Below are 25,895 nucleotides of genomic sequence, written 5' to 3' on the forward strand. Positions count from 1 at the left end.
ACCGACCAGGGAATATGACTCTCAGCTCTTCAGCAGCAGGACAGAGTAAATCAGGCCAAAGCGCGTGGCCCCGGGACGCGGGCCAGACAGCCTCATCGAGTTTCTCAGGGCTGCTGGGATGCGGAGGGGTGGGGACCCACCACACTCCCTGGTGGGTGCGCCCCAGCTACTCCTCAGGCGGGAGCCCGGGTGCCCACACGTGGACGTCTGTGGGCACTGCCTTTCCCATCCTGGCCTCTTTTTCTGTTGGGTCTTTGCCTTCCTGCTGCCAGCTGGTGCAAGCTCCCTGTCACTTAGGGCATGAGTCACCACCTGAGGGGTCCCGCCTGCAGGTCACTGTGACTCAGATGCCCCACAGGCCAGCGCGTCCACCTGGGCGGCCAGCCTGGCCGTGACCAGTCCACACCTCTCGGCCCCTGGGGGAGGCATCCCGGCTCCCCCTGACCCCAGCACCTTCTCTGACCACTGGCTGCTTCCCATCCAGCTGAGTCACTTTGCAGTCAGAGCTGGGAGACAGGACCACCCTGTGCTCGGTGCCTGGGGCCAGACCACTGGACCCGACAGTCAAGCTGGCCAGGAGAGGGGACAGGAGGGAGAGGCTGGTCCACGCTGAGGGCAGGGACAGGAGCCTGGCCAGTCTGGCACCCCCGTCAGCTCCGACGTCCTCATGGTCGCACTGCCATGGAAACCACATGTGTAACCGTGGAAAACATTTTCCTTGATGAATCATGCTCTAAGTTGGGAGGAAAATTCACTCAATAGTTGAGGCATTAAAAAGAAATCAAAAGGGTTTTGTTCAACAGATGCTAAGAGGGTTTGGGTCTTTGGTGTTTAAAAGTGAAGGCGGCTTTCTGTCACCAACAGCCGGGAAGAAGCAGGACGTTCCGGAAACACCCGCCGCCATCGCTTGGGAGGCCAGTTTCCTGGGCCACTCCCCATGTCCCCCTGTCCTTGGGGCCACCATGTCACCCCATCCTCTGGGCCCTTCTGGTCTAGGAAGTTCTATCAAGAGGAGTCTGAGTTTTCAGAGCCTGTGGAGGACAGCTCACCCTACTGTGGGTCCGAGTGACCCTGGTGGGGCCGGGAGGTGTCCATTCAGAGGCAAGGGCTCAGCCGTGGGCAGCAGCCTGGGTCTGTCTCCATGGGTCTCTCACCCACCATGTGGCTCTGGGCACGATAACCTACCTTGGTTTCCCCGCCTGGACGATGGGGGTAAGCTCTGCCCACCTACCCCTGAATCGGAGGAAGCATCAAACCAGAAAACACAGGGAAAAGCCCTTTGTGCCCTGAAAATCCATGTTTGCAATTATAAATGTACAGTTTTTCCCAGAAAGTGCCGTTTCAGACCCCAGCATCAGCACTCGGCAAAGTGGACTTTGCTCCGAAGGGCAGAGCCGTCCAACCGGGCTGCCGACCACAGCCGCGGGGTTGCTCACCACAGGGCGGCCCTCTGGGATGCCATCCATGCAGTCACTTCAGACCAGAAGGCCTCCTTGCAGCGTGGCCTCGCCAAAAGAGGGGGCCACGCTTGGGCCCTGGGCCTGCACGGCCGGCAGGTGGACTGTCAGAGGGGGACGATGCGTGCGGTCAGGCGGGGGCCCTGGAGCTGCCCGGAGCCGGCCAGGGAGGACCAGCTCCCCCGACAGCCCTGGGGACCATGGGTGCAGTGCCAGGCCTGGAATGGTGGGCTCTGTGTGTTCTGGACGTTGTACCAGTGGGCTGCCTGGGGCGCTGCCACCTGGTTGGCGGCATGGGGTGCAGCGTGGGGTCACCCGCTGGCCACCTTCACTGTGCGGACACAGTGCTGTGAGCAAGTGGAGAGGAGATGACGAGGGATACACTGCCCACGGCAAGGCGCACCCTCCCCCTCGTCCTCTGCAGGGGTGCACTTGCGCTAAGGGCCAGGGGGCAAAGATCCTGGGGCCTGGCAGGTGTCCTCACTGTCCTCAGGGCATGTCCATGTTCCCCACGTGCCCACACCAGATGGTGCATCACCCATGGGGAGCATGACCTATCTGGGGGGCATCACCATTGGGGGCATCAACCATCGGGGGCATCACCATCGGGGGGCATCACCCACGGGGGGCATCACCCATCGGGGGGCATCACCCATCGGGGGGCATCACCCATCGGGGGGCATCACCCATCGGGGGCATCACCCATCGGGGGGCATCACCCATCTGGGGGGCATCACCATCCAGGCGCCTGGCCTGGAGACCAGAGCGGGCGGGCTCTGCTCTCACCTCCTTTGCCCCTGCGACTCCGCTCATCCCCCCTCCATAAGGGTCCTGGGCCATAGCCCTGCTGTCCTTCCTGGAGTGCGCCGTGTGTCTGAGGGGCCCTGGCCCCTGGCAGGGGCAGGCTGGCAGCAACCCCACAAGCCCCTGGAGAGGGTCTACAGGCTAGGGGCAGGGTGGGGGAGACGTGCCCCGGGGGTCCGAGCACGACCCGACACTGGTTGTGGCTGGAGGGTCTGCAGGAGGGCTCCCCCCTCCCCTCTTAGGGCCTCACACTTGCTGCCTGAAAAGGGTGGGCGGAGTGGGGAGGGGGAGGAGGAGGGAGGGATGCTCAGGAGGAGGGAGGCCCTGCCGGCGGTGGTTGCGGCGTCTGCAGGGCAGAGGGGGCGCTGTTGCTGCACGGGGAGGGCTCGGCCCCGCCCCCATCAGCGCTGCCGGCGGCAGGCCCCTCCCGCTGCTCCCTGGGACCAGGCGAGGCGTTTCCGGAGGAGACGCTTCTCGCCCAGCTTCCACCCACGCCGTGGTTTTTAACCCAAGGACAATCCTGGCGGATAACTTCCCCTTTCCCTGCGCTTACTTTTGGAGGCACCTGGTATCACTGGGGCCTGGGAGGTGCAGGAGTCCCTTCGGAGGCGCCCCTGGAGGGCTCCTGTCAGGGGCCCGGAGCCCCAGCCCCTAGGAGGCCGAAACCCAGGGAGTGACCTGCGGGGCCTCCGGGCACTGTAGGCTGCACCCCGGGGGGCAGGTGACCCGTGCTTCCCTGAAACAGCCTCCTAGCATGGGCGAGAGGCCCAGAGATGGGGGGCTTCTCCCCATCACCACCCCGCCCTTCCCGCAGGGCCTGGGGACAGCCCTGTCCCCAAGCCTCCTGGAACCCCAGCCCATGTCCTCCCCCACCTCTCCAGGGCCTTGACTCTTCCCACCTGGAGACCTCTGCTGCCTGGACAGTGTCACCTGGGGGTCCGTCCAAGCCTGCAGCAGCCCTGCTACCCACCGTCCCCCCGGACACCCACCCGCTCCCAGCCTGGTCCCCGAGGACCTCGGCCCACCTCTCACCCCTCACGGATGCTGGATACCATGCGAGGGGCAGGGCGGCGGGGCTTGCAGCCTCGGGCCAAGTACCTCCCTGGGGCCCCTCGCCTCTCATGCTCTTCCCCCAGAGGGCACCAGGGCTCCACGCCAGGCAGGCGCCCTCATGGCCCCTGCAGTGCTGTGGGGAAAGGCTCGCTCCCCGAACGCCGATCGGGGACGTCGGATGAGTGACACCCTCGCCCCCGGGGAGGGGCCAGCAAGGCCCACGGTGGGAGGGAGAGGAAGAGAAAGGGGCCCCTGGCTGCCCATCCTGTCTCTTCTCGACAAGCAGAGGGGGTGCTGCAGAGCCAGGCACCCTAACTTCCTCCCTTGCACCCCGGCCGACGGCCCCGTAGGGCAGCTGTGCTGTCTGCCCGGCTCCCGGGAGCCCTGCAGGGGTGGGTCTGAGGCCTGGCCTGGGCCTGGGGGCTGTGGGGATGTTGACCCTGCCGAGGCCGGCCCACCCCTCGGGACCACCTCGCCCGGCGCTGCCGGCCGCGAAGTGTGGGTGTCCCTGTGCCCCCTCACACCCGCATCCTCACTGCCCAGCGGTGTCTGCGAATGGACCCTCCTGTCCCACAATCGGCCAGAGGCCCGAGCACGACTGTCCCTGTTTCTCCCCATTTCACAGACAGGGTGAGTCCAGAACCGCTCGGCAGCTGGGCCCCTGCTGTGGGGAGTCACGGCTCAGGGTTTCACACAACAAATTCTGATTTCATCTCCAAAACCTGCGAGAACATCAGTGCTGCCGCCTTTGCAGGTAAAACAGCTCAGACCTGGAGAGACCACGTGAGCAGGTAACAGCCTTGCAAGAGGGGCCGAGCCCCCTTGTCTGACCCGGAAGCTGGGTGCCCCGCACCCAACCCCGAAGCACAGAGAGAAGTGCCCACAGCATGGCCTGGGTGAGACCAGTGGCAAGTAAAACTACCCCCACGGTTAGCTCACAGAAGATTCAGAACGTACGTACGGGGAAAACCCTGGAAGAAATCCCACAGCTATCGCTGAGAGGTATAATTCCCAAAGGGTTTCTCAAAACTCCTTTACTGTGGTTATACGACTTCGGCATGTCTTTAAACTATAAAACAATTTGGCTGATGTTAGACAAGTGGTACCAGCTCCAGCTCTGGGAAAGATCTTCTAGAATGTTCTCTGGGGCAGGGGTGGGCCTGGCCACATCCGGAGCCCACCCCTGCAAGGCCCTGGGGTCAGGGCTCTTCACACCTGTCCTCAGAAGCAGGGTCTCACCCTCCTCTCTCTGTGTCTCTGTTTCTCTGTCTATATATGTATTTATATGAAACAAATGCACGTATAGTTACTGTTCTGTGTTTTTCCAGAGCAAAAAAAAACGAAATCATCTTTCGTCAACATGTACTTGACTAAACTGTGAAGAGATATTTCTACGAAGCCTCGGAAGTCAGATCAATGGATTTGAAATGTTTACACAAACAGCACCGTGATTTGTAGAAATTGGTGAACGAGTGGACAGGCAAACAGGCCAATCAATCCCACATGAAGGTTGGAAACAAAACGCCTCAGGGAAATTCCTCTCAGGGCTCGCATCCTTTTCAGACTTCTTCAAGCTGACTTAGTAGGAGAACTGTAAGCAAATAAAAAAGTTCCCGCAAACCAGGGAGGTAAATCCTTTCGCAAGTGGCGTCCGGGGCTCAGAGCCTCGGGCTCCGGCTCTGGGAGGGGAGCGTGAGTGACTCGCCCGGAGCTGGGAGAGACCCCGCCCTCCCCGGCCGCTGGGCCCCCGCTCCAGCCCCTCCCCCCCCTCCCCCGCTCCTCCTTCCACCCTCCCTCCCTCCTGGGCTGAAACTCTGGCCGAAGGAGAGCAGAGACAGCTCTCTCTCTCTCTCTCTCTCTGGCCACCGTCGCCTGCCCCCTGCCCCCTGTCCCTGCTCCATGGTGACCCGCAGGCCGGTGACATGAGTCTGCCCCGTGTTCTGCTCGCCCTGCTGCTGCAGGCCTGCTGGGCCACCGCGCAGGACGATGTGGCAGCCTCGAGGGCCATCGCCTTCCAAGGTGAGTGGACTCGCCGCGTCTGGGACTCTGGCCTCGGCTGCCGGGCGAGGCCGGCCTGGACCAGACGTATCAGCTGTGATGCCCCAGTGGGACCCCAGCCCCCTCCCTTGCTGCCCGAGCGCTCAGATGCCGCGCGGCTGGCGAAGGACCCCGACAGGAGGAGGCTGAGCCTCACCCGGGGCTCAGCCCGCAAGCTCCCTGCGCGCCTGTCCTCGGCCGGTGCTGCCCTCGCTCAGCTCCTTTTGATTCCTTGCTGGTGGTCAGTCAAGAAACACGGTCACCTGTCCCCACCCCCCCTCTTCTGAAGGTCATGCCCCTCTGGTAGTTTTAAATTCAACTTGGAAACGCGGTAAGAAAACGGCCTCAGCTGTGGTGAAGGGTGGACTCCCCGCCCTTCCGGGAGGGTGGGCGTCTGAGGTGCTGCAGGGGCGCTGGCCGGGAGGCGGCTGGTGGAGGACTCACCTGGGGAAGGTGGGCACAGGGCGTGAGCTGCAGGCCCCCTCCCCCCGTTCCCGGCCCAGACTGCCCCGTGGACCTGTTCTTCGTGCTGGACACCTCGGAGAGTGTGGCCTTGAGGCTGAAGCCCTACGGGGCTCTGGTGGACAAAGTCAAGGCCTTCACCAAGCGCTTCATCGACAACCTGAAGGACAGGTAGGACCTCTGTCCTCTTGGGGACGGCCGGCCTGGTGTCGCCCCTGCCGTGGCCCGGCAGGCAGAGCTGAGCCTCAACCTGCTCGGCTGAGTCCGCATCTGAGAAGGGTGGTGTCGGCCGGGCCACTCGAGTCCCCTCCCCGAGTCTGAGTGGTTCAGATGGGCCAGGAAAAAGCAGAGTTGGAGACGGAGCAGGCCGGTCGGCCGGGAGGGCGGAGGGGGCAGCGCTGCTGCCTGGGCTCCGGGCCCCAAACCCCGAGGAGGAAACAGCTCCCACCTCTACAACTGAGCGGGCGTGGGGAGCTGACCGAGGCCCTGGGGGTCCGCCCCGTGTCTGGAGGGGGTGCTCCCTGCCAGCCACCTGGGCACCGACCACTGCCCAAGGGGACGGTCAGAGCCCACACCCCGGACCCGAGGTCCCAGTGTCCCCCGTGTCCAGTGTCCTGGTCGGAAGGGCCACCAGCCCAGTCCTGAGTTTGGGGGTATCACGCTCCATCCATCCGTGCATCCACTCACTCACGGGGGAGCCCCGGGCAGTGGGTGTGGCCGAGCACAGGACACGCCTGCAGAGGGGCGGGTCAGGGCCACGGCGGGTGGGGGTGGGGCTCAGCTCAGACCAGGCTTCTCCCCCTCCCTCACCTGCACAGGCCCCACCCCTCCTCCCACCCTGTCCCTGCTGACCCACTCACCCACTGAGCAGCTGACCCAGGCGCCAAGCCTCCCACCCACCAGAAGGGGCCGCAGGGACAGAGGACAGGTCTGCCCAATGCAGGGACTGTGGGACTGAAGCCCCAGGCCTCCCGAAATGCCCGGGTTTATGAGGCCCAGGGAGGGCCCCGGTGTGGATGTGCCTCGGGGAGGGGGCACCAGGGCAGCCCTGCAGCCGATCGTCCCGCTCCAGGGGGCTCTGGCCCTGCACCTCAGTTCTCCCGCCTGTGAACTGGGGGGTTCTTCCCGCTGTCGGCGTTGGTTCTCCACAGGGGCCTCCGTCACCCGTCTGCTGATGGGCTGGGGGCCTGGCCACCCCCGGAGACCATCGACTGAGGTGCCCAGGGCAGAGAGAGGAGGCCACTCAGATCCAAGGGTCCCCACCAGTGTCCCTCCCCTGCCCACCGTCAGCGGCCCCACTGCTGTCCATGGAGGGTCTGCCCCCAACCCTGTGGCCCTAGAGCAGGGTCTCGGCACACAGCTCCTCGTCTGAGGCCCTGGAGAGCCGGGGACATGGTGGTCACTAGCTGGCCGCCCCTGCCCTGTGTGGCCCCTGGCGCCAGGACCCAGGGTCTTAGGGCCGCTCGGGAAGCCCAGGCCGGGGCCCCCTCTTGGGGCGAGACGGAACCGGCCGTCTGTCCACCTGTAACGTGGTGGCCATCCTGCCTTCGGATGGACACAGTAGGGGAGCAGGCCTAGGTCTGGGGAGGGCCGCTTACCTCCGCGGGGCCCGCAGGTACTACCGCTGTGACCGCAACCTGGTGTGGAACGCGGGCGCGCTGCACTACAGCGACGAGGTAGAGATCATCCGCGGGCTCACGCGCATGCCCAGCGGCCGTGACGTGCTCAAGAGCAGCGTGGACGCAGTCAAGTACTTCGGCAAAGGCACCTACACGGACTGTGCCATCAAGAAGGGGCTGGAGGAGCTGCTCGTGGGGTGAGCGCCCGTGCCCACCCAGCTCCCGTCTGCGGCCCCGCGGCCCTCAGAGGCTGCTGCACCTCCCTGATCGCAGCCTGGTCGGCCAAACTCCAGGGCTGCCCGCTGGCAGGCCAGGCTCTGGTGCCCAAGGTCCCCAGGACCAGTCCCAGTGGCCGAGGGGGTCGTGCTGCCGACCACCGCCCAGCCTGCCCTGTGCTGCCAAGGTCGCTCTCCACCCCCCTGTCCTTCCTTCCAGCGGCCCACTGTCGTCTCAACTACTGAAGGCAGAGGGGACCTGAAATGTGATCCCACAGAACTTTATTTTCTGTTTTAATGTCCTTTCCTATAATCCCACTTATGGCCGGATCAACACAGAGAAACAGGAAACACTGCCTTGGGTCTGGGTCTCCCTCCAGGGTTTCTAGCCCCCACCCCTTACCTCCAGTCTAGGGATCTCAGCTCTGCGGTTCCAATGGGGCCCTGAGCTGTCAGGGTCAGTCCTGGCCTGAGGGGGCCAGGCTGGGTGGTCTCACCTCTCCCACCTCCTGCAGGGGCTCCCACCTGAAGGAGAACAAGTATCTGATCGTGGTGACTGACGGGCACCCCCTGGAGGGCTACAAGGAGCCCTGCGGGGGCCTGGAAGACGCTGTGAATGAGGCCAAGCACCTGGGCATCAGAGTCTTCTCTGTGGCCATCACGCCCGACCACCTGGTAGGATCCCTGCCGGGCCTACGTTAGGCGGGGTGGGGGGCGCGGGTACAGGCACAGCCTGAGGGACGGGGGGCTCCAGGGGAGCAGAGGTGGGGAGGGGCCCGGCGCTCCCACTGTCACCAACGTTCGCCCTTGTTCTGGTCGCATCCACGCCAGGAGCCACGTCTGAGCATCATCGCCACGGACCACACGTACCGGCGCAACTTCACGGCAGCCGACTGGGGGCAGAGCCGTGACGCGGAGGAAGTCATCAGCCAGACCATCGACACCGTCACGGACATGATCGTGAGCGCCGCCCCGCCCTCCCTGCCGTGACCAAGATGCAGGAGCTCCTGTGCCTGGGAATGAAGATTAATTTGACTTTTCTCTTTCACTTTTCAGAAAAATAACGTGGAGCAAGTGGTAAGGCCCCCCTACCCCCCGCCCCGCACCATAGCATCCCCGGCGCCCGTTTCTCCACCAGCAGGCTGAGCACGGGCGGCCGGTGCGGCTGTGCCTGGGCTCTCTGACGTGTCCCCTGTCCCTTCCTCCGCAGTGCTGCTCCTTCGAGTGCCAGGTGAGTGGGCCCCCCACCCTGCCCCGGGCCACCCCGGCTCTGCCGCCTCGCGCTCACCGTTCTCTTGTGTCTTGCAGCCCGCCAGAGGACCTCCCGGGCTGCGGGGCGACCCCGGGTATGAGGTGAGTGGCCGCGTCCTGTCCGTGCTTTCCTCCTTGGGGTTGGGGGGAAGCCTGGGAGAAATGTCCCTGCAGCCTGGCACCCAGGCGTTAGGGATGCGCTGGACCCCAGGCAGCCGTCCTGAGCGCTCACCGCCTGCCTGTTGTGCTGAGCAGGTGCCCCAGCCGCGGGAGAGAGTCCAGGCGCCGTGACCCCACGCCGATGCGGCGGCCACGGGCTGCTGTGGGGTGGGGCCCGCCGCTCCGGCCTCTTCCCCATGGGGGAGGGAGCGGCCTTTCTGGAGTGACCACCCCTGTGGCTTCGCTCCTGGAGGTGGGCCCCCCGTGGGATGGGCAAACATGGGCCCAAGGCCAGGACTGCTTCGTGCGGAGGTTTTGGAGAACAGCATTAGTTCCCAGTGTTCACAACCAGGGAGCTTGCTCGTGAAAGTCCAGATTTCCGGCTTTTCCTAGAAAGTGTCAGGTGCGGTGGCCGTGGAGCCACATGGCTACCTCCCCTGGGGGGCTTCTGCGCCCCACCCACCCCGCCCGCCCCTGGGAGCCCAGCACAGCAGCAAGAACAGGCGGAGAGAAAAGATTCAGGGGTCACTCCAGCCGGCGCCGGGGCAGCCCCTGGGCCCAGTGGGGTGTGTGGGAGGGGACTGTGGACCTGACCACACAGATCCCAGGATGGGCCACGAGAAAGGTGCCTGAAAACCACGTTAACACTAGGGACCAGATGGAATAGCTTTTTAGATCTTTTTTGTTAGCAAGTAGAGGGTCCTTCTCACCAGCTTTTTAGAAATAAATGAAATTTGTCCTCTAACCTTGATCTGCTCTGTATTCCAGGGAGAAAGAGGGAAGCCAGGGCTCCCAGGAGAGAAAGGAGACGCTGGAGACCCCGTGAGTGCTGAGCCCCTGACCAAGGGGGATGGGGGCGCTGAGAAGCCAGAGGCCAGGGAACCAGGCTGGGGAAACTTCCAGAAGGATGGCTGGTTTCTGAGCACCATCGCCATGTGGCCTGACCCTCAGAGGACACGGCCCCCGTGGGTGGCGAGGACCAGGGCGCACACGGCATAGCCATCCTTCCAGCACCCCCTGCCCAGGAAGACTCCCCATGCCCCTCAGGTGCCCCCACAGGCCCACCTGCTCTCAGAAGACTGGGGCAGGGGGCAGCCAGCAAAGTCCCAGGGCCTCTGCTCAGCCACGGCCAGTTTCCCCTCTCCCTGTGGCCCTGGGGGCACCCTGGACCTCCGCCTCCCTGGAGCTCCGCTGAGAGACCCCAGGAGGGGGCGGTGAGGCCTTCATAGCAGGGCGCTTCTCAGACACAGGTCAGTGGTCAGCCAGCCAGGTCTCTCCAGCTGACCGGGCCTGAGTAGGGTGGAGAGTAAGCGAGTTGGATGGGGGCTGCCCCTGCCCCCAGGGGTGTCTAACGCACCCCTTCCTCTGTTGCAGGGAAGGCCTGGGGACCTCGGACCCGTCGGCTACCAGGGCATGAAGGTGCGTCTCCCCCTCCTCTACCACAGCCTTTCCTGGGGCCTCAGGGCATCGGGCCTGGGGCGCCCCTCACAGCCCATTTCCCTCCTCTGTTTGCTGTCTAGGGAGAAAAAGGGAGCCGAGGGGAGAAGGTGAGTGACATGAGACTTTGGGGGGTGTCCCTCGGGGCACAGAGTGGCCCCCTACTCTGGACAGGGACGGTGCTGCCTGTTCCCGGCGTGGCTGGGCCGCGATGAGCTGGGTGGTGGGGAGGCGCCCTCCCTGGGGACCTCGCCCCACGATGGGGAGACCAAGCCCCTCACCCTTCCTTCCTGTCTCCTCAGGGCTCCAGGGGACCCAAGGGCTACAAGGTGAGTGTGGCCGGAGGGGCACGGCCGGTGGGGACACTTCCCTGTGGGGTGCGGTCTGACCTTGGTCTGACCTTCTTTGGTTTTTGCACTTTGCAGGGCGAGAAGGGGAAGCGTGGCGTGGATGGCGTGGACGGCATGAAGGTCACCCTCAGCTGGGGGAGGGCTGGAAGCGGGGCCCGTGTTTCAGGAAGGGATGGTGGGCAAGGCTGGCCACCCCAGGGAAGGTGGGTGGGTAGGGGTCTCAGGTGTGGCCACCCCTGGGCAACTCTGAGGCAACATGAAAGGCAGGAGACGTTTCCTGCCAAGCCCCAGGTCCCAGTGGACCCCAAGCCACCTGGCCAAGCTCAGAGCTCCTTCTGCCGGGTGGGGCTTTCTTGGGAAGGGGGTGGGTGAGCCAGAGCTGAAAGGCTTGACCACCAAACCTGCCTTCCTCCTTGCAGGGGGAGACGGGGTACCCTGGCCTGCCAGGCTGCAAGGGCTCGCCCGGATTCGATGTAAGTCGCTTTCTCTCACCGACATTTTAAGACTGAAAGAGTGAAAGCTGCCTCAGCCCTCCTGCTGACACACTAAGAAGTCACACGGGCCATACCACGTGCAGACCTGCCCTTCTGGCTTGTCACTCACGTGTGTGCAGCCCAGTGGCTGCGGTTTCAGAATGTGATCTGACTCTGTGTCCTCTCCCCAGGGCCTCCAAGGACCCCTTGGGCCCAAGGGCGACGCGGGTGCCTTCGGACTGAAAGGAGAGAAGGTCAGTGACTCGAGCCCGCGGCAGGCCAGGCTGGGGCTTTACGACCCACCGAGCATTGAGCAGAAATTCCTCCTGGAAGCAGGTTCTCGCCTCTAGTCTGGGGGCCAGGCCCCACCGCCCACGGGGGATGAGGCCTCGCCACTGCCCTTCCTGGGGCCGTCAGGGCTGGGGGTGGGACCCTCCGCCCCGGGGAGTGCTGGTCACTCAGCCTCGGACACGTCCTGTCCCCAACACACCAGCCGCCCCTGCTCGTCCATCTTCGGCCTCTCTGGTCACCTCAGGAACGTCCACGTAGCCCGCAGCCCGCGGGTCAGCCCAGAATCGATCTGCTCACGGGAAATCTGAACTCAAGAATAAACAGGGGGCTTCCCTGGTGGCGCAGTGGTTGAGAGTCCGCCTGCCGATGCAGGGGAAACGGGTTCGTGCCCCGGTCTGGGAAGATCCCACATGCCGCGGAGCGGCTGGGCCCGTGAGCCATGGCCGCTGGGCCTGTGCGTCCGGAGCCTGTGCTCCGCAATGGGAGAGGCCACAACAGTGAGAGGCCCACATACCACAAAAAAATAAAAATAAAAAAAAATAAAAAAAAAGAATAAACAGGGTGATGCTGATGCTGCAGTGGGCGGAGCAGTGAGGCATGAGGACTTCACGTTTTGAGTCTCATTCAAATCTGTTGCTGGTATTTTTTCAGCAACAGGAAGTGCTGGGAAAGTTGGAGCAGTAACACGAACGCTGCCCCAAACGCGTCCTAGCAGCGCACATGTCCTGGAGTGTGGGCCGAGGTCCCCAGCCTGGCCACAGTGGGCCTCCACTCATGAGAGCCGGGCTGGCCCCTGTGGTGGGCGGCATTTGAACCCAGGAGGCGGGTTTTGTGCAGAGATGTGGGTGTCTGGGGAGGGTCCTCTGCGTCTGAGGCTCCTGCAGTCAGTCAGGGACGGCGGCCTGAAGCCTGGGTGAGCAGGGCCAGCGTGGGGTCACTGGCCCCCAGGACGGCTGGACGTGGCCTCCTGAAGGCTGACCCTTGGATCTTTCCAGGGTGAGCCTGGAGCAGACGGGGAGCCTGGGAGGCCAGGGAACACGGGGCCCCCCGGAGACGAGGTGAGCATGCACACAGCCCCCCATAGAGCGGGGTGGGCCCCGGCCCTGGGAGGGCCCTCAGGGTCAAGGACAAACAGTCTGCACTGTTGTCCCCAGGGTGAGCCCGGAGAGCCTGGTCCCCTGGGAGAGAAGGGAGAAGCCGGCGACGAGGTAGGAGCCCTCCTCCTCCTGATGCCCGAGCCTCAAGCAGAGTTCCCGACGCAAACCAACACTCGTGTTCATTCCTCTTAATCCCAGGGAAATGCGGGACCAGACGGACCCCCCGGAGAGAGGGTGAGTGGAGGTGCCCTGGGCCTCACCACTTAGTGGCAGACGTGGATGGTGTGACCAGCCCTGTGGTCTCAGGTGGACAGACCCCGGAGAGCGTGCTGGAGCCAGTGGGACCCCAGTCTCTGAAGGACGGGGTGTGAGATGGAGGGACGGCCAGTCCTGGCATCTGCTGGGGCGCCAGGCCCTGTGCCCAGGCCTCGAGCCCCCAGCCTGCACCGTCAGGGCTGCAGCCTCACCGCCCTCTGCTGCCTCCACACAGGGCGGCCCTGGGGAAAGAGGACCACGGGGGACTTCAGGTGCGCGGGGCCCGAGAGGAGACCCGGTAAGTCACTGTTCCTAAAGCTGGGACCCCATCCCCTGGGGGCAGAGACCGGGGCCAGGCCAGGGTCAGGCCATCAGAATCACAGGACACGCCACCAAGGCCCTCTGGCCCCTAGATGTGGGCGACCCACGCCCTCGCCGCCTGTTTCCCAAATATACCTCCCGACACACACTTCTTGTGTGGGAAATGCAGCAGCTCCTGCCCCCGGGCCCCGCCCAGACCTCCAAGCTGCGTGGCCCCGGGTCACCTCCAGGGCCTGGGAGGCAAGGTGAGCTGGGTGCGGCTTCTCCACTCACAACGGATGACCAGGGAGCAGCCACCAGACACGCCGTGTAAGCACGTTCTCTGCAGCGTGGCTACCACCTTCACTCCGGCTGGCCCTGCGTCTGGCTCCACAGGGTTTCCCCGAGCTGCGATTATTCTTTTTTTTTTTTTTAATTAGTTTCTGCTTTTTTTGTGTGTGTGTGTGTGGTACGCAGGCCTCTCACTGTTGTGGCCTCTCCCATTGCGGAGCACAGGCCCCGGACGCACAGGCTCAGCGGCCATGGCTCACGGGCCCAGCCGCTCCGCGGCATGTGGGATCTTCCCAGTCCAGTGCACGAACCCGTGTCCCCTGCATCAGCAGGCGGACTCTCAACCACTGCGCCACCAGGGAAGCCCTAGTTTCTGCTTTATAACAAAGTGAATCAGTCATACATATACATCTGTTCCCACATCCCTTCCCTCCTGCGTCTCCCTCCCTCCCACCCTCCCCATCCCACCCCTCCAGGCGGTCACAAAGCACCAAGCTGATCTCCCTGTGCTCTGCGGCTGCTTCCCACTCCAAACGTAAGGTAGATAGATAGTGGGAAGCAGCCGCGATTATTCTTTAGCTTGGCCTTTATTTAGCAGCTGACTCAGCGAGCCCCTCCGGCCCCCAGGGCTCCGTAAACGTTTTGCAGACGCAGCCTGCATTCTTCCGGGGACAGTTTCCCTTTGTTAAAACTTCAAGAGCAGGAATGTTGGAAACAGCTCAGTGGCTGCTGCTCGCTCACCTCTAAGGCCCAGCGGCTTCACCATCAGGGGCCACGCTGGGCTTCCTCTGCCACGCGGTTAAGCGGGAAAGGCTGGCGGGACCCAGAGCATGGGCACCGAGTCAGACTCTGCCCAGCTGGAGGGGAGAGCGGGCCTCACCCTGTGGCTCCGGGATTAGGAGACAAGGACGCTGAGCGCAAGCCTCAGCTGCGGCGACGCCGCTCCCCGTCCGCAAGCACGGGACACCTCTCCAGGCTGCGCTCTCCCCCTGGGGTGACACTCGGACGTAGGGGCAAATGCTTTTCCTCCAGCTGCGTGTCCAAGGCGTCCCGATGGGGAGAATGAGTTTAGCCAAGGCCAGGGTCAGGGGGAGAGAGGTTTGTCTTTCTGACCCGGGTCCCCCAGAACCCCACGCACCCCCAAGCAGGGGTGGGGAAGGACAGCAAAGCAGGGACGATGGAGCTTTGACCCCCTTTCCGAGCCCAGTGCTTCAGGTCAGGAAACAGGACTGAAGGCCAGGCTGTGCCTCCAGGAGGTGCCCTGGACAAACGGGAGGGGAGGTATGGTCAGCCCCACACAGCTCTGGGCCCCGAGGCCAGGTGGACGATGAGATGCCTCCCGGCCTCGGGGGGACTGCTGGCCCCTTGTCGTGGCCCCTTGAAAGCACAAGTCACCTGATGGCCAGGCACGTGGCCACGTTGTGGGAAACACGTGGACAAGCGTGAAAAGGAAGGCCGAGGCCGGCCCACAGCAGACAGCGGCCCTTCCTGGCTGTGTGGGAGCTGCCGGGCCCTGGCCTCGCCTGGTGGCCACCCGGGGCAGCTGCCCTCTTCCATCTCCACCTCAGCGGCTTTTCCTCTCCAGGGCGAAGCTGGACCCCAAGGTGACCAGGGACGAGAAGGCCCCGTTGGCGTCCCCGGAGACCCGGTAGGAAGCCCGGCTGCCGGGGGTCGGGGGGAGCTGCTGCCAGTTTGGATCAGCTCACAGATTTAGGGGGAGGTCTCTTTTCTCTTCTGACCTGGGGTGCTTCCTGCAGCGGCATAGCCTGGAGACCTTGGGATGTCTGGGGTCGGGTGGGGGGCCAGGGTGGCTGGTGCAGATTGGTGAGCTGGGCCCAGTGCTCCCAGGGGAGCCCTGTCTCAGGGTGGGCGCCTGCCAGGCTGCAGCCCTGAGTGCACAGAGCCCCATGCTGCCCCCAGCTCTGCCCTCAGAGTGAGGAGGGGTGCCCTGGCTCAGCGGGTGCTGGGGGAGTGCAGCGGGCTTGGAGGCCGGGCTGGGGCATGCGGGGGCAGGGCGGGCAGCAGCAGGGGCGTGCTGGAGTCGGGGGACCCTGGGGACCCCCTGGCCTGGTAGAGCGGGGTCACGGGAGACTGAGCCCAGACAGAGACATCCCACATTGGAGACAGGGTGTGTGAGCCTCTCTCAGTGTTTGGAGCCCAGAGGTGAGATCTGGCTGGAAACTGATTTGGGAGTGTTCGTGCACAGAAGGTTCTAGAATTCCTGGATGTGACCTTCTAGAGGCCATGCTGGGGATGAGGAGGACAGTGGAGGCCTGAGGAAGTAGCGGGCTGGGTGGAAGGGTGGGGGGGACAGGCAGGAGGCTGTGAGCGGCTGGGGGCGGGGCACAGGTGAGACTACCCTCCCCAGGGAGCATGATGCCCACCGCTGCTCTCAGCCCATCTTCTCCAGACCCCGGCCCGGGGCCGGCCACAAGTGTCCACGAGTGGAGGGTGGGGACAGGATGCACGCAGAGGCGAGGCAGTTTGGGATGCAGTCCGCACTGGGCAGGCCTCGGCCAGAGGGACACCGCTGGTGGCCAGTGCATCCTGGCAGAGGTCAGCAGGGCCTGCTCGAGCTCCAGCCGGCCCTGGGGTAGCACAGGAAGGGGGGACACACAGCCTGGTGCCGTCCTTGTTATGGGGGTGCTGGCCATCCAGCAGGGAGACAGACCACACATAGTGAGGACGTAGCAAGCTGACCTATGTGCGAGGTGAGGACGCCTGGCTGCAGAGGTAGGTCCCACAAGGCCCTCGACCCCGCCGGCCGCTTCCCGTGGGGTGAGGGCTGCCCCAGGGTCCACGAGCCCCTGAGGGCCCCTGCGATTCGGGGTGCTGCCGGGCTGGGCATCGGCCGGCTCTGCCGCTTGACCTGCGATGCGGCGGGTCTTCCTCGGCGCCCTCGGAAGGGTCTACTTCGTGCCTCTCCTCGTCCCCGTTGGCTGTAACGAGATTGTCTGCAGTATTTTGCTTTACAGAAAAATACTGTAGGGAGTCCCCTGGTGGCCTAGCGGTTAGGATGCCAGGCTTTCACTGCTGTGGTCCGGGTTCAATCCCTGGTAGGGGAAATAAGACCCCGCAAGCTGCATGGCATGTCCAAAAATAAAGAAAAATACTGTAATAAATGTCAACATCCATCTGCCATTCAGTCAGCTCATCTGTCCATCTGTCCATCCATCCATCCATCATCTATGTACATGCGTGCATCTATCTGTCCATCCACCCATCTGTCATCTGTCTATTCATCTATCACATATCTGTGGATGTGTGTATCCATCCGTCCATCCATCCATCTACCCACCCAGCCATTCATCCATCCATCCATCCTGAAGAACTTCCAAGGCTATGTCCAGAATGTAAGTTCTTAGCAAACTTTCTTAGCCCCAGTGGTGTATGTGTGAGTTGATATTTGCCAAATAATCCTATCTACTTCTCTCTCTGGCCCCCACTCACACTCCCCCGAGAGTGTAAAATAGGATGGCTCCCACACCTTTGCCAAGATGAGCTATGATCAGACTCCTGATGTGAGCTTTTTCTCCCCTCTTGCTCTGACTGTTCGTGGGTTTACGGGCCAAGCACAGTCTCTGCTGGGCTGTTGAGGCAGCTGTTAATCTACCACCGGTATCTCTGTTTCCCACGTTGATGGCGTGGGGCTCCATCCATGGTGCAGACATTTTGTCAGTTGTCATCTGCGTCCTGACCTTGTCTATGGTACCTTGTGGTTGAGGATGTTCTGCTCGTTTACAAAGATTTACAAATGCGCTCACCCCTTTTAGTGTATTTTTTGCTTACGTCTTTGATTTGTCTGGAGTATAGACTGTGGGGCTGGAAGAGGGGTGAGCTTGGCCTGCTTGGCTTTGTCGGGGAACGGCCAGCCTGTTGGCACAGCACACGTGACTGCAGTCTTTCCCGCTGATTGAAATGCACTTCCGTCGTGCGCCCCTTTCTGGTCTGGTCACCCCTCCTCTTTCTATTCCCACCCAGTTCCCACGACGGTAACTCATGTGGCCTCAGGCCGGGCTGGGCCTGCTGCCTGGGCGGCTTCCTGGGCCCCTGCCTGGGCCCCTGACTTTCCTGGACAGGAACCAAGGAGCAGTAACTGCTCCTGGCCAGTGCTGCCGGGACAAGCTGCCCGGATGACCCAGGTCTTTCCTGTGGCACCTTCAGGAAGTCATTCAAGACTCTAAAGGCACGAAACTCTAAAAGCAGGAACCGACGCTGGGGTTCGTGGGAGCATCCCAGCAGCACTAGTTGTCAGTCATAATAGTCACTGCAAAGAAAAGGAAAAAATGACCAAGAGTGTGGGGAGGGAGGGAGGCCCCACCCCAGGCGGTGGGGACCCCGGGCGCTGCTGGGGGCGGCTGCCCCTTTGGGAGGGGGCCCTGTGTCCCCCCAGCCTGTGAGCGACCGGAGACGGTCCCCTCCCGGCCCGTGGCTCCTGGCCAAGGAGGCGCTTGGTCACCTGGACATTCGACTTCCGGGCCTCCAGGCTCTGGCTTCTGTGCCCCGCCCTCCCGACCCCACCACGGACCACGACCAACTCCAGGCCCAGCAGGAGGCCGGCTCCGACCCCAGGGTCCATGCAGGGAGTTCTGGGAAATGTGTTTTCCCAAATCCCAGGAAAAGGCAGTGGAGAAACAGAGGACAGGGTCCCGTCGTCCCGTGGCGGGCCCAGCCGTCAGGCCTCGCCGATCCCACGTCCCACTGCGATGGGCGGCCCCCCCACCCGCGAGGGTGCCGGCTGTCCGCAGGAGCTCCGCCCGAGTTTGGTCTTTCTGTGTCTTAGGCAGGCCCTTGAGTCCCAGTTTCCCAGGAGGTGCTACCCGGGACCAGGACGTGCCGCTTTTCTTGCCCCGAGGCAGGTCTCGGGGCCCCAGGCTGACCCCCTGAGCCTCCGTGGCCCCGTGGCCAGCGTGCAGGGAGCGTGCTGCTGGCGCTGGCCGAGGCTCACAACCGCGCCAGCTCCCGAGCCGTGGCCACGGCCGGACCCCTGCCCGGTGTGGGGCGGCAGCGCTGCAGCAGCCTCCTGGCCGGATAACGGGCATCGTGCACATTTGTGACGGGAGGGCAGCCAGCAGAGAACTCACGAGAAGTGCCGCCTCATGACGGGGCCCAGGGGACGGGCCTCTGAGTCCAGGGTCCTGTTGGTGGGGCCCAGGGGGGCAGGCAGGCCAGCAGCCCCCTGAGTGACACACGCTTGCCCTCCTCGCTGGGGCCTGGCTGGGGGCGTCTGCGCAGTGCTCAGGGGACCGAGAGCCTGGACCTGGGAATGCAGGGGTCACCTCCAGAGAGGAACGGGGATGGAGCAGCCAGCAAGCGCGGGGTCTGGGGCCTGGGGGGCTGCTCTGGGGCAGAGGGGGACCAATGACTGTGTCCGCTCTCTGCAGGGTGAGGCTGGCCCCATTGGACCGAAAGGATACCGTGGCGACGAGGGGCCCCCAGGGACCGAGGTGAGGAGCCCTCCCTGCCCCCTATCCTAGGAGGGGCCAGCCCTGGACCCAGACCCCATCCCGTACCCAGCGCTTCCTTAGGAGATCCCCCCAGGCTCCTTACCTGTTAAAACTGTTTCATTTCACCTCACAGTATATGTGACTCTTAGGACATTTAGAAAATGAAGAAAACTACAAAAAATCTAAAACACCCACCCAGAGATAAACAACATGAACAGTTTGGCTTATTTCTTTCCAAATGTCTTTTTTCTTTCTTTGCATATTATGCCTTATAAATTTGACTTGGTAAGGGTTTTTTGTTGGTTTTCTCATCATGAGCTCAAACCTTAACGGTTTTTCAACACGTTGTTGGCGTGCTCCCGTTGGCCACGCCTGTAGCTCTATCTGCTGGTTCCTCCACCCCCGCCAGATGGGCTCTCAGGTTTGAATTTCCTGCAGTGACCCCGTGGGTTTCTGTCCCTGTTCTGGTCACGTCCTCCTCGGGTCACTCCCTGGGTGGACCACTGGGCAGGTGTGGCCTCTAAGGCCCAAAGGTTACATGGCCCCCCAGGGTCACCGGTTTAAAAACCCTTCTTTTAGTTGTTTCTGTGCTGCGTGAAGACGTGTTATTTTATTTAATTGTCCCTCTTTCCTCCAAGAGGCCTTGTGCCTCTGAGCCTGTGTGGCTCGCTGCCTGGTGTCCACTTCATTTTCTCCTCCTTAGGGCCCCGGAGGAGCCTCAGGGCCCCCAGGACCCCCCGGAGACCCCGGGCTGATGGGCGAAAGGGTGAGTGACGCAGGGCACAGGGCACAGCCCTGGTAGGGGGGCTGCCTGGGACCCCAGAGTCCAGAAGCGGTCGGCCTGGGCGAGTCCCACAGTGACTGGACGTGATCTGCTCTCCCAGGGTGAAGACGGCCCCCCCGGAAACGGCACCGAGGGCTTCCCCGGCTTCCCTGTGAGTGCTCCCCAACACCCCCTTTGGCCAGTCGGGCACACAGGGGCTCCGTGGCTGGGATTGCCCCTCGTGGCCCCCCGCCATGTCAGAGCCTGGCGTGACTGTCCTGCCTTCCCTGCAGGGCTATCCGGGCAGCAGGGGTCCTCCCGGGATAAATGTGAGTACACGCCCGTCTGCTCTGTCGGCCCCTGGAGCACACGTGCACGTTCAAGCACATCGCTCCCACACCTGGCCTGAGCAAACACACACGAGTGCAGAGGCACACACACGTGCAGACGCACTGCCCCCCGCAGCCCAGCTGTCGCCAAGGCGCCCCCACCTGCGTCTCCGTCTCTGGAAGCCCCGCCTGGCCCCGGGTGGGGTGCCCCTGCTGACACTCCCCTCAGGAGCCGAGGGCTCCACCGCACCCCCCAGAGCCCTGCCCTCCCCAGGAGCCCAGGCCCGCAGCACCCACCCCAGACCCTGGGCCCGGCTCCCCCTAACCACGTGCTCCCCTGCAGGGCACCAAAGGCTATCCTGGCCTCAAGGGAGACGAGGGAGAAGCCGGGGACCCTGGAGAGGACGTGAGTGCAGAGCCTGCCACACGCTGTGACATCCGGGGTCGGCCTCGGCCTCCAGGGCCCGGACCCGAGGGCTGTGGTGGCTCCGAGGGCGGCTGGGCGTCCGGGGCCGAGGGTGCGGTGGGCAGGCTCGTGGCAGGGGGTCCAGGGGCTCTGGCCACGCGTGGCGGTGCCTGCAACACTGTGCTGTCCTTCCAGAACAATGACATTTCTCCCCGAGGCGCCAAAGGAGCAAAGGGCTACCGAGGCCCCGAAGGCCCCCAGGTGCGTCGGCGGGTGCGGGCAGGTGCCCCACCCAGAGGCTGCAGAGGCTGGGGCGTGGGGGCGGGAACCTGGGAGCCAGGCTCTGGGGAAGGGTTCGGGAGGCGGGGCTTCAGCAGGCAGGATGAGGGGGAACGGGCAGTTTCGGGGTGGGGGGCTGAGCAGGCAGGGGTGGGCAGAGAAGGGGAGGGTGGGTCTCCAGGTGAGGCGTGATGGGCACGGCAGGGCCCAGGGTAGTGCCTGGGTGAGGCTGGGCACCCTGCCCCTCGAGGTGGCACCATTAGACCCACAGGGACACTGCCCCGGGCGGTGAGCACCCACAGACCACCAGGAAAGGGCACATTAGACAGTTGTCGCCCAGCGGACGGAGGTAGCAGGTCCCCCAGCCCTTAACGTGCAGAAGCCTCAGCTGCCCCTAGTGTTCGGGGGCCCTAAATGGAGGTGGGGTCAGCCGAGGGCTCCCGTCAGACCTGCAGCCCAGGAATCGGGCAGGGCCCCAGCGTCCACCCTCTCCTGTCCTTTCTCTGACAGGGACCACCAGGACACATGGGACCACCAGGGCCAGACGTAAGTGGGGTGTCTGTGAACATCCTTGGGGGCCAACTGCTCTGGCCCAGGATCCTGTGAGGGTGGGGAGCCGTGATGGCGACGGCGGGGGGACACGTGGTGGCCACAGGGGGGCACATGGTGGCCGTGGGGGTGTGATGGCCGCAGGAGACATGTGATCGCCATAGGGGCACATGGTGGCCGTGGGGGAGCATGCGATAGCCACTGGGGGGACACGTGGTGGCCACAGGGGAACATATGAAGCCGGGGGGGCACATTATGGCCACAGGGTGGACATCTTATGGCCACGGGGAGACACGTATTTGCCCCCACAGGAACATGTGATGGCCACGGTGGGGGACGCGTGGCCACATGTCAGGGACCACATCAGGTGCTCATGCCCTGCAGGCAGGGGCCTCACAGGCAGAGCAGGGCACACCATGGGAAGGGAGACACCCTGCCCAGCGCAGCCCCTCTATGGGCCCAGCTGTGGTCCCAGGGGATGGGGACCTGGAAGGCTGGCCTCACCCCCAGAGCCTGGGGCAGCCCTGGAGGGGTCACAGAAGGGCCTGTTCTGTCTCATGGGAGTGTCTCATCCCCTCCCCAGGAGTGCGAGATTTTGGACATCATCATGAAAATGTGCTGTGAGTATCTCCACCTTTGAGTAACTGTCCTAATTAGAAGGAATGTCCTGCCACAGTGCTGGCCGGGGTGAGGCAGGCAGGAGGGCAGGCGTGTGCCCACCCACGAGAAAGTCCTGACGGACCGGGGAGGGCTGGCTGGAGGGTTTAGTCTAAACGACCGTGTAATTTCCTCTTTCTCCTCTTCCCAGCCTGCTGTGGTGAGTGTTGCTCTTCCCCTGGTGTTCTTAGCTCTCGAGTGGACGGACCCCGTGGGGGGTGGAGCGCCTCGTCCACACTCCCACAGCCCTGGGGTGCTGGTCCACCTCGTCCTCTCCCCGGTCACTCACACAAGCAGGCACGGGGGGACGGGAGTTCTCCCCAGTGCCCCCGGGTCCTCGAGGCCCTGCCCCTTGGGGCTGCCCTGCTCTGGAAGGGGTCCTGGGAGGGGCCCCGAGGCTGAGCCCGCCCCCGCCCACAGAGTGCAAGTGCGGCCCCATCGACATCCTCTTCGTGCTGGACAGCTCTGAGAGCATCGGCCTGCAGAACTTCGAGATCTCCAAGGACTTCATCGTCAAGGTCATCGACCGGCTGAGCAGGGACGAGCTGGTCAAGGTGAGGTGCCCACCCTGGCCTTGCTCGAGGACGGCGCTTCCCAGGAGGAGTCTGTCCTGACACCAGAGTGGAAGGGCCGGGTGCTGGGGGCCATGGGACAGATGCTTTGTTTCTCGAAAGCCGAAGCCCCCAGCCCACCAGAGCGTGAGGGTCACCCCGGGGGCCCGGGGGCCTGGGAGCTGGTCCAGCCTGGGACAGGTGGTGGGTGGAAGGGTGGCCCAGGAGGGGCATGGGTGCCTCGGGGGCCCCTGGTGGGGGCCGCCCCCGACCGCGGCTTCTGTCCCTGTGCAGTTTGAGCCTGGGCAGTCGCACGCGGGCGTGGTGCAGTACAGCCACAACCAGATGCAGGAGCACGTGGACCTGAGGGACCCCAACATCAGAAACGCCCAGGACCTCAAGGAGTGAGTGCGCTGCTCGGAGCCGGCCACACACGGTCCCCAGCGGCCCCCCAGCCCTGCCCCGGCCCCCTGACCCGTGCCCTGCCCCCAGCCCCCTGGCCCCCTGACCTCCACTGAGGGCGGTGCCGTTGCCCCACAGAGCCATCAAGAAGCTGCGGTGGATGGGCGGAGGCACCTTCACAGGCGAGGCTCTGCAGTACACCCGGAGCCGGCTGCTGCCACCCACCCAGAACAACCGCATCGCCCTGGTCATCACGGACGGCCGCTCAGACACCCAAAGGGACACCATCCCCCTCAGCGTGCTCTGCGGCCCTGACATCCAGGTGGGGCGGCCTCCGTGTCTGCGCTGCCACCCTTGCGCCCTGGGGCTCGGGGGACTGTCCCCACCGGGGGCCACGCCAACACTGCCCCTCCCCCCAGGTGGTCTCCGTGGGCATCAAGGATGTGTTCGGCTTATCCGCGGGCTCCGACCAGCTCAACGTCATCTCCTGCCAAGGCCTGGCGCCCCAGGGGCGGCCGGGCATCTCTCTGGTCAAGGAGAATTACGCGGAGCTGCTGGACGACGGCTTCCTGAAGAACGTCACCGCCCAGATCTGCATAGGTGGGCGCGGGCAGGGCCCCCTCGGCCCAGACGTGGTCCTGCTCTGCTCTCACGGTGACCTCCGGCCACGGGAGCCACACACCCACGGCCAGCAGCAAGCCTGCGGCCCCCCCAGCCGCTTCCCGCTCTTCCCCGAGGAGGCCGTGGCCTGGCTCCCTCATGCCCCCCAGAGTGTGGGCTGCACCGCCTCCCCCGCCCGTTGTCCTGGAGCCATGAGCACACGTGTGCACTGGGGTCTGAGGCTCGGTGCACCCCCAGGTGCGAGCCGTGCTTGGCCTTGGAGCCTGAGGCCCTCAGAGGTGCCCACCTAAGAACATGCTTGCCATGTCTATCCGGGCCTGGCCCAGGGTCAGAGCTGAGTCCACGGTGCAGACAGCTGGTCGGCAGCCAGAGAGAGCTGCGGGGTCAGACTCGGGGCCCTAGCCCTCCCGGTGGGCACGTACTCAGCCTCGTCCAGGGACAGCGTGGCCCGGGGTCTGAGCTGCAGACCACCCTTCTCTCTGAGCCTTGGTTTCCCCATTCTGGGAAGGGGGGGTGCCTCACTGGGCTGGTGCCTGGGGGACCGTTCCATCCCTCAAAGGCCCCCTCTTGAATAAAAGACACCCCTCCTGGTGGGTGTAGGGGCCAGCTGTCCAGGAGCGTCAGCTGTGCTTCCATGGAGATGCCAGGTGTCCTCTTGTTGGGGAGTTACAGGTGGAACAGCGGTCTCTGAGATCGCTGGGTCCATGCTGTGGGCTTTTCTCTTTTACAGACAAGAAATGTCCAGATTACACCTGCCCAAGTGAGTACCGGGGGAGGGGGAGGGGCTCTCGGGGTGGGGCACCAGGTGAGGAGGGTCCGGAGGCCACAGGGCGGGTGGGGCCAGGCTCTCCGGGGCCTCGGTGTGTGCTCACGGCCGCCCCTGCCCCCAGTCACCTTCTCCTCCCCGACCGACATCACCATCCTGCTGGACGGCTCGGCCAGCGTGGGCAGCCACAACTTCGACACCTCCAAGCGCTTCGCCAAGCGGCTGGCTGAGCGCTTCCTGACGGCGGGCCAGACGGACCCGGGCCAGGAGGTGCGCGTGGCGGTGGTGCAGTACAGCGGCACCGGGCAGCAGCGGCCGGAGCGCACGGCGCTGCAGTTCCTGCAGAACTACACCGTGCTGGCCAGCGCCCTGGACGCCATGGACTTCTTCAATGATGCCACCGACGTCACCGACGCCCTGGGCTACGTGACCCGCTTCTACCGCGAGGCCTCGTCCGGCGCCGCCAAGAAGAGGCTGCTGCTCTTCTCCGACGGCAACTCGCAGGGCGCCACGGCGGCCACCATCGAGAAGGCCGTGCAGGAGGTTCAGCGGGCAGGCATCGAGATCTTCATGATGGTGGTGGGCCCCCAGGTGAACGAGCCCCACGTGCGCGTCCTGGTCACCGGCAAGGCGGCCGAGTACGACGTGGCCTTCGGTGAGCGCCACCTGTTCCGCGTGCCCAGCTACCAGGCACTGCTGCGTGGCGTCTTCTACCAGACGGTGTCCAGGAAGGTGGCGTTGGACTAGCAGCCGGGCCACCGCCACTGAGACGGAAAGTGAGAAGGGGACCCGAAGGTTCCTGACCCACCCGACTAGCTAGGTTTTTTTTTAAAGGAAAAGCTTGAAAGGCCATGATTTCAGTGCTCTGTGTTTTGCCGGCCCCTCTGAGCGGGGTGTTGCCGCCCCTGACCCTGGGCTCTGCCGGCCGCCTCCCGCCGCCCACCTGAACCTGCACCTGAACCGCCCTGCCTCACGCTGCCTGTCAGGGTCCCCTAATCCCGAGTCAGAACCCCTAAGCCTGGTTTCTCTTTCCTTCCTGGGGTCAGCTGTCACCGCCTCCCCTCCCCCACTCCCTCGTAGCTTGACTTCCGCGCCACGGATCCTACAGCATCCTTCACGAAACACTCACACCTAAAGTCAGGTCTCCCAGGGAGCTCGCACGCGCTGATGAGCCTGAGCCCTGGTGAGCCGACACCTCCCGAGGCTCCTGTCACTCACCCCCGACCAGCAGAAACCGCGACTCCTCGACCCTGTGTCCCAAAAACCCCAGAGCAAAGGTGCTATCCTCCCCCCATCCCCAGCCCAGAATGCAGAGGCCTCGCCCCGCCACCAGAGGCAAAGTAATGCGTTTCATCAAAAACAAGCCAAAGTTCTTTTTCCTCAAGGAAGTGATTGGTTCTACATTTTACTGAAGGCCTTCCTGGTACTTTAGTTTTACTTTTACTCCTTCCTGTGTTTTTTCTCAACGGTGTCCATGTCGGCGACTTTTCTAAATAAAGGCTGTCACTCTCCTTTCCGCGGTCATCTGTCCGAGGAGTTAAACCCACTCGGCGTTTGCACTTTGCACCAACAGG

General features: G+C 63.9%; 1 protein-coding gene across 1 annotated transcript; it reads left to right on the top strand.

Moving 5' to 3' along the window:
• Nucleotides 1-7,205: 7,205 nt before the first annotated feature.
• On the top strand, nucleotides 7,206-25,832 carry COL6A1 (collagen type VI alpha 1 chain; the record flags this gene model as incomplete). The annotated part of the gene is made up of 34 exons (XM_079705310.1): nucleotides 7,206-7,342; nucleotides 7,429-7,629; nucleotides 8,163-8,322; nucleotides 8,479-8,607; nucleotides 8,704-8,724; nucleotides 8,858-8,878; nucleotides 8,956-9,000; nucleotides 9,826-9,879; nucleotides 10,432-10,476; nucleotides 10,578-10,604; nucleotides 10,797-10,823; nucleotides 10,920-10,964; nucleotides 11,264-11,317; nucleotides 11,509-11,571; nucleotides 12,604-12,666; nucleotides 12,763-12,816; nucleotides 12,904-12,939; nucleotides 13,196-13,258; nucleotides 15,137-15,199; nucleotides 18,936-18,998; nucleotides 19,702-19,764; nucleotides 19,883-19,933; nucleotides 20,055-20,090; nucleotides 20,434-20,496; nucleotides 20,692-20,757; nucleotides 21,286-21,321; nucleotides 21,908-21,944; nucleotides 22,133-22,141; nucleotides 22,402-22,535; nucleotides 22,827-22,936; nucleotides 23,073-23,256; nucleotides 23,354-23,534; nucleotides 24,286-24,315; nucleotides 24,446-25,832. 34 exons carry the CDS (start codon nucleotides 7,206-7,208, stop codon nucleotides 25,066-25,068), a joined length of 2,994 nt encoding a protein of 997 aa, XP_079561436.1. The 3' UTR covers nucleotides 25,069-25,832.
• Nucleotides 25,833-25,895: the final 63 nt, after the last annotated feature.

Source organism: Hyperoodon ampullatus (genome assembly GCF_949752795.1).
Source record: "Hyperoodon ampullatus genome assembly, chromosome: 5".
In the NCBI taxonomy this organism is placed as follows: domain Eukaryota; kingdom Metazoa; phylum Chordata; class Mammalia; order Artiodactyla; family Ziphiidae; genus Hyperoodon; species Hyperoodon ampullatus.